The following is a 12455-nucleotide window of genomic DNA, read 5'->3' on the forward strand; positions in this document are numbered from 1 at the left end:
AGCTGGTGCAGCGTTTTGCCGACGATTTTCCAACATATTCCTTTAGCAAAAGTTGATCTAATGATTGACTTTTGTTGAGGGGATAGGGTTACCAATTGGTCAAATTTCTGCTGATTCCTGATGAATGGGCCAAAATTCCCTTCGTTTCTACCTAGCTTTAGGCTTCACGCCCCAGGGATGCCACGCTACCTGCTCAGTACCGCGGCACTCCATTCTGGTCTTGGGCTCTTAGCTGTCTCTTTCCGTCGCCTCCAGTTTTTCAGCTGCCCCTTCCTGCTCTATGGTACCAGTTCATGGTTGTATATTTTAATTTCTCCTGTGGCTGCCAGCCTACACTAGGTAGGATCCACATCCTTGAGTTCTGCTCTTGACACCAAGGGATCAAATATCTCAGAACAACTGCATTTTTATTTTATTTGAAGGCAGGGAGATCTAAAAATGTTAACAATTGGCTTACTGTATCATTGTACAATTAACAATATAACTTTATTTTTCCACATACTGTAGTATTGTAACAATTGAACAATGTTGATTTACTCAAGACCAGTTTTGATAAACGATGCTATTATTTTGCCTTGCTTGCTCATTCCCTCCCACCCCCTATATTGCAATTGGCCCATGACTATGATGGGGGTACCTCACTGGCCAATAGGAATGTGAAAGGCAGGAAGGGACGGGCAAACTTTTAACTTTTATCAGGAAGTGCCATAGCTTTGGCTCACGGTCCAGCATTCGGACAAAGCAGCAGATACTGAAAGTTGCTGCATGTATGTGTAAAAGCATTCTCCCAAAATTTTAAAACGGTGGAACAGCTATAACAAGATAACCATTTCTCCTCTCCTTTATTCATTTTTGACTAATCTACCAGTGTATTATTCACTGTTGAATGGCACTCCAGTAACAAAATGTAACCACTCTGCAGAAGGCAGTTGTTATGTTGGGACGTCATAGTATGTGGCTGTATTGGTGGTGAGAAGACTTGCTGTTTGTACTTACCCCTTTATTATTGTGAAGGGAATTTCCACTTTGTTTGATTTTCCTTCTTTTTCTTCTTTTTAGCAACACAAAGGGAGATGTAATTTACTATTATGGATCCAAAGGAGAAAGACAACCTGTCAAATTAAATTCTGGTGAGTTATGTTACATTAAATAAAGCAAAACGTGAGCCAAAATGCTGGTTATATGTCAATTTCAGCTAATGCAATTTCATATAAGGAAATGTTAATTAAAAAATAAGGTGTAATTTGTATTACATTTTGCGTTATATTTACCCGCATGAAATACAAGCCTGCTAGCAAATTAAATTAAAAGTGGCAGTTGGTGCTTTGAGCTTCACAGTCAGTATTCACATAAAGCTCAACTCCAAGGAAATATTAAATGCCACCTTTCAATACAGTGATATATTTATGAAGAAATGTTTAATGCATTTTAAATACCGATATATATAAGTGCCTAGGATGGCTCAAAAGAGCTGCCCAAAATTCCTTTTACACGAAAACTGAGGTAGGAGGACCAGTGTGATGAACTATTTGAGCTATTTTGCATTGTAATTGTTCAGGGATATAGTAAACAGGTTGAAAAATGCAAACAAATGAAATAAAAATTAACACAAAAAATGAAAAGTATAAATCCTGCTAAATTTTAAATGTGTTGGGACAAAAAAAAGGTGTGAATTAAGGGAAAACTAGTGGGTGTAAATTAAATTATAATTTTTTTCCCCCCAAATGTAAAAATAGCCAGAAACTTAAAAGCTATAGCCCAGCTATCTCATGGATGAAATGAGCACTGACTCCAGGCAGTGAAAGCGATCTCTTTGATATGTTACGTATATTTTATGATTATCTTTAGATCTGTAACTAGTATGGTTATTGTCTTTGTAAAGCCCTGAAATAGCTAGGATCCTTTAATAGCAGCAATGACATTGGAATGAGTAGGAAAATGTTACGCAGCATAATTTGTATGTGCCAGATATATTACTCCCTAAGCTACTATACTATGTGCATGATAAACATGTAATATATTATTTTTAACATTCAGCTCTTATTAAATCCTACTCCCAGTTTTAAAAAAGAAGAATCCATCTGGGCAGAAAAACAAGAGCATGAAATCTATTTCAACGCCACTGTTTTATGTGTGGAAATATTTCCTTACTAAAAAGAAATAAACAAATAAAAAACAGTTAAGGGGTCTGTCTATAATTGTTTTCACAACAAGATTTTTACAACTTTTACAAAAGAGGCCCATTTGTTCTAATTAGATTTAATTCAGAAAATGGGTCCTGCGTGAAAAAAATGGTAGACTCTAAAGTTGCCCAAATTAACCATATCCTTGTAAATGCATATTTTACATATAACTGTTTGAACAAAATACTAAGGTGCCAATATTTTCTGAAAAGTGTGTTCACCTTTTTTTTCTATTTCTACCCTGTTAAAATCTATAAAATAAAACACTTGTTTCTGGTACCAAATTTCAAAATAATGTTTATTACATAGAATATTAGGCCCCTTTCGCACGGGCAGTCCAATTGGGTCCGCCTGTCAGTTTTTTTTAGGCAGACCCGATCGGATGCCCAATGTAAGTCTATGTGCAGCCGTGTGTACATGGATGGGCATCCCTTTAACACCTGGGTACCCCCGACTCCGGACTCCATTTTACCGGACCTGCTCATGCTGGATCAGTGGTAATCTGATGTAAATAAACACATGTCCGTTTACATCCAATTCCTCATAGACAGACATGGGGTCCAGTAATTGTACGGACACAGATGTCATAGTGGTGACATCTGCTCCGTACAGATGTGATCAGTAGAGGATCCCTCCATGGATCCTCCTCTCTTAATCAGCCTGTGTGAAAGGGGCCTAAAGGTGCCCATACACCTTACAATTATCTGCAGATTTTCTGTGGTCAGATGGAAAAAGTGCAACATATTGGCCCAGGTGGAGATTACTCCATCCACACAGTTTAGTATAGATGGAGGAATCTGTTGCACCTTTTCCATCCAACCACAGAAAATCTGCAGATAATTGTAAGGTGTATGGCCAGATTAGACAAGTATTTTGCATTAAACCTATACCTCTGAAATAGAAAGAGCATTGCTCAGTCAAAGTTATAACTTTGATATAGTTACATGTGCATGTTGGCTAGCAAATGAATGATTTGTTTTTTATAATAATTACTCTCCCACTAATGTATAGTAAACTATACCATATTCCTTTCTGGAAGCCTCATATGTTTCTTGTACAAATATCTGAAAACATTTACCAAATTGCCTAAGATGAGTCAGGTTTAGGGCCAATTTACACCAAAATTGGTGTACAGAGGTAAGTTGACTTTTGCCAATGTTTATTTTAATTAACATGTCCTGAGGAGTGGACAATCTTCTATGTTTTTTTTTTTTTACTTGCGTTCCGTTCTGTTGCATTGACATCCATTTTGTTGCGCTACAAAAAAGTAGAACATGGTCTACTTTTCTTTCGGCGAACTGCAACGCAACACAGCGTTGTGAACTAGTGCCATTTACACCCATACATTTTTCAGGTTACCTTCCGTTGGCATCCATTGATATCAGTTGAAAGACTGACGCTAATGGAAAATGCTAATTGCCCAGTTGTGTCTGTGTCGCAGACCCAGAAAAAGCATGCAATGAATTCTAGTGTCAGGAAAGTGTTGGCATTCCTTATTTATTTTTGTTCCAGGGTAGTGCCTCAGGCAGTGTTGAAGACAAAACATCGGCTTGATAGCTGGGAAACTAGCATTCTCAAAAGGAGTGGTTAATCAATGACAACTTCTATAATTCTCTCTTAACAGGTGTACTTGAAAATGGAGGTCTGAGTAGAAATTTGAGTTTTTATGTTGTTTTCAGTAGAAAAACTTGTTTTCTGGTTTCTTAGAATTCCTGCTTGCTCACAATTTTACATTGATTTATTTGCCTATGTACGAGGTCCTTTTTAAGTTTGTAGGCATTCAACATTTTACAAAACACATAAGCTCAGACTGGACCCTGTTATCAGGCTACATTAACCTGCATGTTAATAAGGAATTACCATGGGCTATTGAAACATCTGAAGGTTCCTGAGTGGAGCAATATTATACCATATCCTAATAATGATCTACAGTGATTACACAATTGAGCCACTACTGATGACTGTCCCTCTGTGTCAGTGGCACAAATAAATAGTTGCTTTCTTTGAAATAGCTGTATCTGTTTACAGAAGTGTGCAGTTGATCTGCTGACCTCTTTTACTTTCTGGCATTCTCTAATTGGCACCCTCATTAGACTGTAATGATCTCTTGGTTATCCTCATTAAAACCTTATATAACAGCCTATGCTGTGTGCTGCTAGAGATAGGCCATTAGTGAGCTTCTACTGTATACCAACAACGGTAAAATGTATCTAGGAGCCATAAGTCAGAAAAACGTATCTGAGTTTCCTCTTTTTTTCAGTATTAAATAGTAGATTGGGCAAGCAAATTGAGTTGCGCAATCCCTGTGGGGATCGTTACTGTTATTGAGCTTGATAGTGTGGTGATCATATTGTACAGAGGGGCAGATTAAAGCAGTAAAGGAAATGTGCCTATTATGTGCACAAACTGAAGTTCTAAGCTGGAGGTAAGGTGAACCTGTCAGCCTTTTTAAACTTTTAATAGTGAAAGTCGTATCTAAGAGTAGACACTATAAAATGTCAGCTATTATCTTTGCGAACTCCTCCTCTGTACATGTCTCTTAAACTAGTCTTAGAGGTCTAACTAAACCCTGCAGACTGTCATTATTTTTTGTAATGTGTGTTATTTGTGGCCAATGAGGCAATCTCAGTGGATAGAGAAATGGCAGATGGGGTTTTTCTTGAACTCAGGCCAAAAAACTGGAACCAGTTTCAGAGAGGCTATCAAAGTTATTAGCAAAAATCACTAATTGCAGGGCAAATTGACTTAAATGCCACAGAAAGCCCTATGTAAGCTTCAAGGCATGACTTCTCCCCACCCCTACTGACCGCAATGGGTGCCTGAGCAGTCATTTACCAAGCGCCAGCACTCTCTAACATGAGGAAGGGGAGTTGCATGCTCCCCATATCACTACAGGACACAGCAGTGATGTAGTTGCTACTGGGTGTAACCACATTGCGCAATGGGGAATCAGGCATCTGGCACATCTGGAAGTGTAGGATACCTGCAGCAGCCATAGCCCTGCAAGAGAAAAAAGTTTGATCTTCCACTGTACTGGTAGGTATTACTAATCTCCTTTTACAGCCTACTTCTAGTTTAAGGCTTTGCTCTAGGGACAGGGTTTTTTAAAGTCAGGGCCACTAAATTTAGAATAATGCATCCACCACATGTTGCACCACTTTTAAACTTGCACAAGATGACAATGCATATTTTTGAAAGTGTTGCTGTGTTGATATAGCAATGATATCCTCCATTAATATTTTTTTTAGCAGTAGTTTCTGTAAAACCTTTTAGGAGTCACGTTATGTGAACAATGTAATTAATGGTTAATGGGATTCTTTTATTTCTGCATACATTTTTTACTAATACCCAAATTAATGGTTGTAGGGGCAGTGAATATCGTTTATAGGACTTGGAAGGTAAGAAAATTGAAAACGTGCATAGTTATATAGTAATGCTCATAAATTTCCCGGTTTGTTTTTTGCACTGATTTTAGGCAATTTCACCAATATGGGCACATAAAGTGTGCAGTAGTATCTAAATAGTAATAAGTAAGAGTTAATGTGTGCGTGCCACACTAAGTCACTAGGCAGTTCTGCTGGCAGAATCCAGCTTAGCACCAGTCTGAAGGTTGGATGTTTATAGTATGCCTAATGATGTATGATTTAGCAGGGGAGCTATTGAAAAGGCATGCAATTCAGGCACAAAATGTTACCTGACACCAGCAGATGAGGAAAAGAAGACTCAAATCCAATATTGATTTTCTTGTGATTGCTTCGCATTCCTTCATGGGTCTCCCCAGATGCTGTGGTTTAACTAGCTGCCTTCTGAAATGTATCTCTTTTTTTTATTTACTGTGGTTTGCCACTCCTTCACAACATTAACTGACATAATGGTTAAATGAGATGCTACTAGAACAGTCAGGTGTATCTGGTTTGTTGTACTGGTGTAAGTGAAATGTCTCAAAAATGTAACATATCACACAGCACAGAACAAGGATATGTGTGATATAATGCTTCTTCACATAAGCCTAAGGCCTGGTTCACACCTGGGCGTTTTACAGCGCGTTCCTACGCGCTGTAAAACGCTCAACATGTGAAAACCAATGATTGCCTATGGGCATGGTTCCCACCTGGGCGTTTTACAACACGTAGGAACGCGCTGCAAAACGCCCTACGCAGTACAGGAACTTCTTTGGGGCGTATTTGCCGTGCGTATCCATTAGAATACAGCCGGATAGCCCTCGGAAACACGCGTTTGTCGCGTGTTTCTTTTACCGCAAAGCGCGGTAAAAACACGTGGCACAAAATGCGCGGCAAAAGCGCATATTCCGTACGCCTAGGTGTGAACCCAGCCTAAGACCCCGTTCACAACGGGGCGGTTCAGCCGCATGGATCCGCCGACATTGTTATGGGGACTGTTACGCAACCGCGTGCGTCCGCATGATCCGAACTGCTCCCTGCACTATTTTCCATATAGCTTTCTATGGAACCGTGCTGATGAGCGCGGTTCTGGCCATTTTTAATTGCGTTTTAGTGCTGAAACACAATTTAAAACTCCCAAAACCTCCCTTTTGAGATCAGCGCGGTAACCGCGCTGATCCGCAACCGCCCTGGTGTGAATGGGCTTTTAATGAAGTGCCAGGACGGAGTCCAGAATTAATTTTAAACATGCAGCAAAACACCTGTGTAATTTTTATTCTTACGAAAGCATCCAATGCCAATGCCCAACGCATATACATCACACTGTTCTCAGAGGCAGTAAAGCTGTACCTTCTCATTGAGTCTCTGTCCCAGAACTGATACATATACCAGGGAATTAGTTTTCTAACTAACCCCTTCCACAACCAAGTTGAGTTTCATGACAGTAGGAAATAGGCAATTATGAAGAATTGAGTGGGATAAAGGACCCTAATGGGTGATATTTTATTCTGTACTGGCCATATACTTGTGTATATAGGGTTTATATTCAAAAACCAGTACAGATGGTATCTCAGTAGGCTCAGTATGCTGTTTTCTCACAAATTCTCAATTCTCATGCAGCTTGTATATTGTCTGCATGATTTTCTACTTTTTCTCTGCGCAATGCTGTCTCTTATAATTAACATCAGCATACCAAGGACTATAATTTATGGGTGGAGCCTAGTTGGCTGATTCACATGTGGGCATCTAAAGTCTTTTAACAACTCAGTGAGATTTCCATACTGTAGCTCCAGGCTCTGTTCTGGATTACTTTGGGAACATGTCTTCTTTTGCATTTTACAAAATATAAAAATGTTGCAATATCCAACAAGGTTGAGTGGAACCCCTTCTAATGGCTGCAACAGGTAGACCTGGGAACTCAAGTACAGAAAACTCACTAGTAAAGTCCCCTATACATAAAGGAAATGGGCTGTTGGGTTAGGTTAGTTCTCCAACATTTGACAAATACTGAAATATCAGTCTTTGGTGGACTCACTAATTAACCATCCTATAATTGGGCTTGTTCAGGGAAACCATCCAAGAGTAATGATAAACAGTGCAATAACCCAAAGCAACCTGATTTCACTTTTATGCCAGTGAAAAATGCATCCTAATTATTTACTGTGGTTTATGGCACTGTGCTCTTTGCCTTAATTAATAAGCCTGAGGGTACGTGTTTTGCATGAAAGTAGAAATGGTCAAAGCAAGGGAAGAGCAGATTACTAATAGTATTTATTCAGATCTGTCTGATCTGTAAATTATGTAATCTAGGCAACCATGATTCATGAATAGTATGATTCTCAACAGACTGAACAAATATGTATATATACACTGCCTGGCCCCAAAAAAAAGTCACCATCTGGATTTAGCTAAGCAAATGGGTAAGAACCTTCTATTGGATAATTAGTCTAGATTCAGCAACATTATGTCCCCCAAAAATTAGGTTCGCTGCCTACCTGAAAATACTGAATGGCCAGGTTCTTTCATCGGTGGATTTTTTTCTTCCCTGGTGACACGGGCATATTCCAAGATTACAATGCCAGGATCCATCAGGCTCAAATTGTGAAAGAGTGGTCCGGGGAGCATGAAAAATCATTCTAGCACATGGATTGGCCACCACAGAGTCCAGACCTTACCCCATTGAGAATCTTTAATGCAGCTCTGGACAGAAAAAAATGTTGTGACATTGCATAAGCTTATCACAACGATGCCACGGTGAATGCATACCCTAATCAAAGCTAAAGGCGGTCCAATAAAATATTGGAGTGTGTGACTTTGTTTGCCCAGGCAGTGTATATTCAGAAGAATCGAAACATTGACAATTTCCTGATTTACGACTAGGTTCTTGTTCTTTCTTGTTCTGTATCACCTTTATAGCAATAAAGACTTAAAGGTAAAAAAAAGCTTTTTCTAGGGCTGCACCGATACCATTTTTTCCAGATCAAGTACGAGTACCGATACTTTTCTTCAGGTACTCGCCGATACCAATTACGGATACTTTTTTCAGTATCATGTGACAGTTTTTCTAAAACAATACAAAATAATAATTTTAGAACGGTGATGAAGTGCCGGGATCTGGTCCCAGCTGCAACCGCTACACCCCTGGTAGTTTTGCCACTGACTGCAAGCTGTAGAGGGACTACAAATCTCAGCAATACATTATACAGCAATGCAGAATACCACCAGCTATAGAGGATTAGAAATCCCAGCGATACATTATACAGCAATGCAGAATACCACCAGTTATGTGCTCTCAGGTGGCTATGCGGGGTCTATGCTGGGCTGTGCAGGCTCTCATGTGGGCTGTGTGGACTCTCAGCTGGCTATGCGGCGTCTTAGGAGGCTGTGCCGACTCCCTGATGGGCTGTGCAGGTTCATTGGTGGTCTGTGCGGACTGTCAGGTGGCTATGCAGGGTCTTAGGAGGCTTTGCGGACTCTCAGGTGGCTTTGCCAACTCAATACTGGGCTGTGCGAGCTCTTACCAGGGGTTCTGGCCGGTCTCAGCAGGTGAGGGCGGCATCATGGAGGAGGAAAAGATTTTCGTCCTGCACTGTAAACAAGCGCCGTAGTTCACGGGAAGGCTGCCGGGACCTTGCTGGGGACCTCGGCAGCCTTCCTGTGAAGCCCGCCGCCTGTTTACAACTCTGACTTTGTTTTAAAAATTTAAAGTGCCGGTATCGGCACTCAGTATTGGGGTATTTTCACGAGTACTCGTGAAAATGCCCAGTATCGGCACCGATATCAATATTGGTGCATCCCTATTTTTTTTCAGATGGATGTTGAAAGAGGGCCCTTAGCCAATGGTTCCAACCAACTGCCTGCAAAGTGCCCCTAACTGCTTCTTCTGAAAGATCCTGTACACTTTTCCACACTTGCATGTTGATGACAGTATTTGGGCAGTGGCTGGCTGTTGACTTGCATTGCATCCCCAGGTGAAGCATTCAGAATACTGGTGGAATGGCAGCTAAATGACACAGTTGGGATGTTCTTCTGCATTTAGCACCAAAAAGAAGATATCTGTAAGGTGTCCTCATGCCTCTGTTTGGAAGGATGGAGATGTGGGGTTTTTTTTTCCCCCTGTGTGACCATTTCTTATCAATATACCGTAGCAAAAAAAACAAAAACCTGATGCGGTGAAAGCTGTCAGTGCACAATGTAATGGAATAAGAGGGCACAGTTACAAGTTTGTCAGGTATCTGTTCTCAGGATGATCTGTTCTCCCATTGCATGAAATGTAGGTTACCATTATTTGACTGTAATTATATTGCATTCACTGCTAATTTTTTTTTAAACTTATGCTGCATTTTAATAAGCCTGGCGCTCTTCCTAATGCTAAATGTAGATACTTTTAATTGAATTGTGACCATTCTGATTTCATGAAGTGCGATTCCTAGTTAGAAGTTTGTTCACCTTCAGATATGTGACATTTTATTGTATCTTTATTGCTACAGGGTTGTATGGCTTAAGCTGCAGCCTGCTGGATACCCCATGGAAGAAACTCCAACACGGGAAGAGACTTTTTGCTGACATCATCAAAAAGAGCCACGACATTGCCAAAGAAGACCTGGTGCAGGAGCTCATTAAAGTGATGAATAATGAAGAGCCGTAAGAACAAAATGACCTACATTTCCTTCTGAAATTGCCAATGCAGCAGTTCTTTTCCCTGGTCTCAGGAAGGCCAATCTGTTCTTATAGTTCTAGTACTGCTTTACAATGCCAGGCTCTATGTTAGCATAAGTGTGCTCCGATAAAGTCTGTATGCTTATTAATAGATTTCTTATACATAATGGTACTGCTCACTGGCTTGCCCTCTGAGAGGACAGATGTTGAGACACCATAGGGCAATTTATTGCCTTTACTAATCTGATCCATTTGGGTTTCTTTTTAAAGCACACTTCATCTGACATTTCAGTTATGAGTGGGTGCTGGTGCACTTTTCTGCTGAAGCCCTGGCCTGGCTCTGGGCCCCAAGCTATAAAATACTCTGTAAAGTGAAACAAGAAAAATCTAGAAGGACCAGTATGACGGTCTGTAAAATCTACAGCAGGTGGAGCAGGAGTGTGCAGATTTCATTCTGGAGACTTCTACAGATATAAAAAGCAAGTGGGTGATATACTTGAACCCAGCACTTAAATAATTTTTAACCTGTGCCAAGAAATTAGAGATGAAATAGGATAAAGATAGTATCTGTATCGCAGTATATCAAAAGGGGTACTCCGGGCACTAAAAGGCCTTCGTAATGACACGTCACTTATAGTGAAAAGAAATGATGAGGGATGAGCCAATGTTTTTGCAAAATCATTTGGATTAGATGTTATAAGATCAATTGCTGATGACTCTTGTATAGTCCTTTAAAAGGCAAATTGACACACGGTTAGACTCTCAACAGTATTCTGTACATTACCTAAAAGTAAAAATGCCCCACTTGCAGCAGGAAGACCTATTGTCTCAGCAGTTAAAGCATAACTCTGGGCAAATGCTTTATTAACCCCTGCAGTCGGGCTACTCCTGCACTGCAAGGGTTAACTGCTCGTTTTAGTCTAGGGAGGAAAATAAAAAAAGTTATGCTCACCTGGACATGAGGATGCCGAGAGACTTACCATGGCTGGAGCATAGTAGGAGGAAAGAGGCTAAAGGGAGCGCTGTCACAGAAGATCAGGTGATTATAACTTTGTTATTTTCCTCCCTAAACCAAAAGGGGCAGTTAACCCTTGCATTGCAGGGGTAGCCCCACTGCAAGGTTTAATAAAAGTTTTGCCCTTAGTTTTTCTTGAATTCATTGCTGGAACATCTTTGTGGTGACATAGGTTATTTTACAGTCTTAAAGCCACACTCCAGGAAAAAATCTGGGCGTTATATGTGGAGGGCTGCTGACAAGTATCAAAATCTTACCTTGCAGATGCTATCTCCTGCATGCAGCGCCTGGCTTGCGGGCACTGAGAGGAGTGAGAGATGCCGTTCGAACATTAGAGTGCTCTGGTTGCATCACCTGCCTCTCTTCACTACTTGGCCATTCACAAAATGTGGTATTTATTTAAAGAATAAAATCCATTCTGTGATTGGAGGAGGAGACGAGGGGAGGGGCATTTTGTGACTGGGCAATAGTGAGGAGGGATGGGTGGTACAACCAGAGCACAAAAAGACTGCTGCTTCTCCTTTTTAGTGTTCAGTCACAGGCTGGGGGGAGGGAAAAGATCTGTAAAAGTTACTTAAATCCAGCATTAAAATATTACGTCTCTTCCCCTGTCAGAAAAGGCTGTGCTGTGTGGCAGAGCTGTGTAAATCTCAGTACTGGAAGTCCTTTGGCAGGTAAAAGAGCTCCCATCCCATATTTCATGTGTGTATTTAGGTGTTTGCCTGAAATTCATCCTGCGAGTAGCAGAGCCACTGCTACAATTCTCTAGGCATTTGGAAACCAAATGACTTTTTAGGCCCATGCACACGTTGCCAATCTTGCACGGTGCACTACCGCGTATTGTGTTACGTATTAATGTGCATTTCATTAAGGCAGCCCTTTTATTTTGAATAGACTGCCAACGCACAAGAAGGGACAAATGCTACATGTTCTTTTTTGTCCAGATGCAGCAGAGAACCGCATCACCATGTATAGTGTTTTGCGTTAAAAAAAGAAGTAATTGGGAGTGTAAAATGTACTCTTCTCAATACTTTGAGCTGGCGTGTGACACTGCAGTGATCGCACAGCAGCTCTATGGATCGCGAGCTGAGCGATCACGAACCACTGATTGCTCAGCTCATGGTTTTTTCCCTGCAGAGTAGGAACTGTCAGTCAATTGTCCCTGCACAGATTCCCCTCTCCACCCCCCCCCCCCCC

At 40.7% G+C, this 12455-nt stretch overlaps 1 protein-coding gene across 1 annotated transcript in view; it reads left to right on the forward strand.

Annotated features, from left to right (window-relative positions):
• Positions 1-12455, forward strand: part of TANGO2 (transport and golgi organization 2 homolog) — a 93317-nt gene that overhangs the window by 74847 nt on the left and 6015 nt on the right. Inside the window, exons 6-7 of the mRNA XM_018557614.1 lie at positions 1060-1130; positions 10075-10228. Coding sequence (XP_018413116.1) covers positions 1060-1130; positions 10075-10228 — 225 coding nt within the window. The remainder of the gene's footprint in view (positions 1-1059; positions 1131-10074; positions 10229-12455) is intronic.

This window comes from Nanorana parkeri, unplaced genomic scaffold (assembly GCF_000935625.1).
Source record: "Nanorana parkeri isolate BGI_ZX_2015 unplaced genomic scaffold, ASM93562v1 scaffold292, whole genome shotgun sequence".
NCBI classification, from domain to species: Eukaryota; Metazoa; Chordata; class Amphibia; order Anura; family Dicroglossidae; genus Nanorana; species Nanorana parkeri.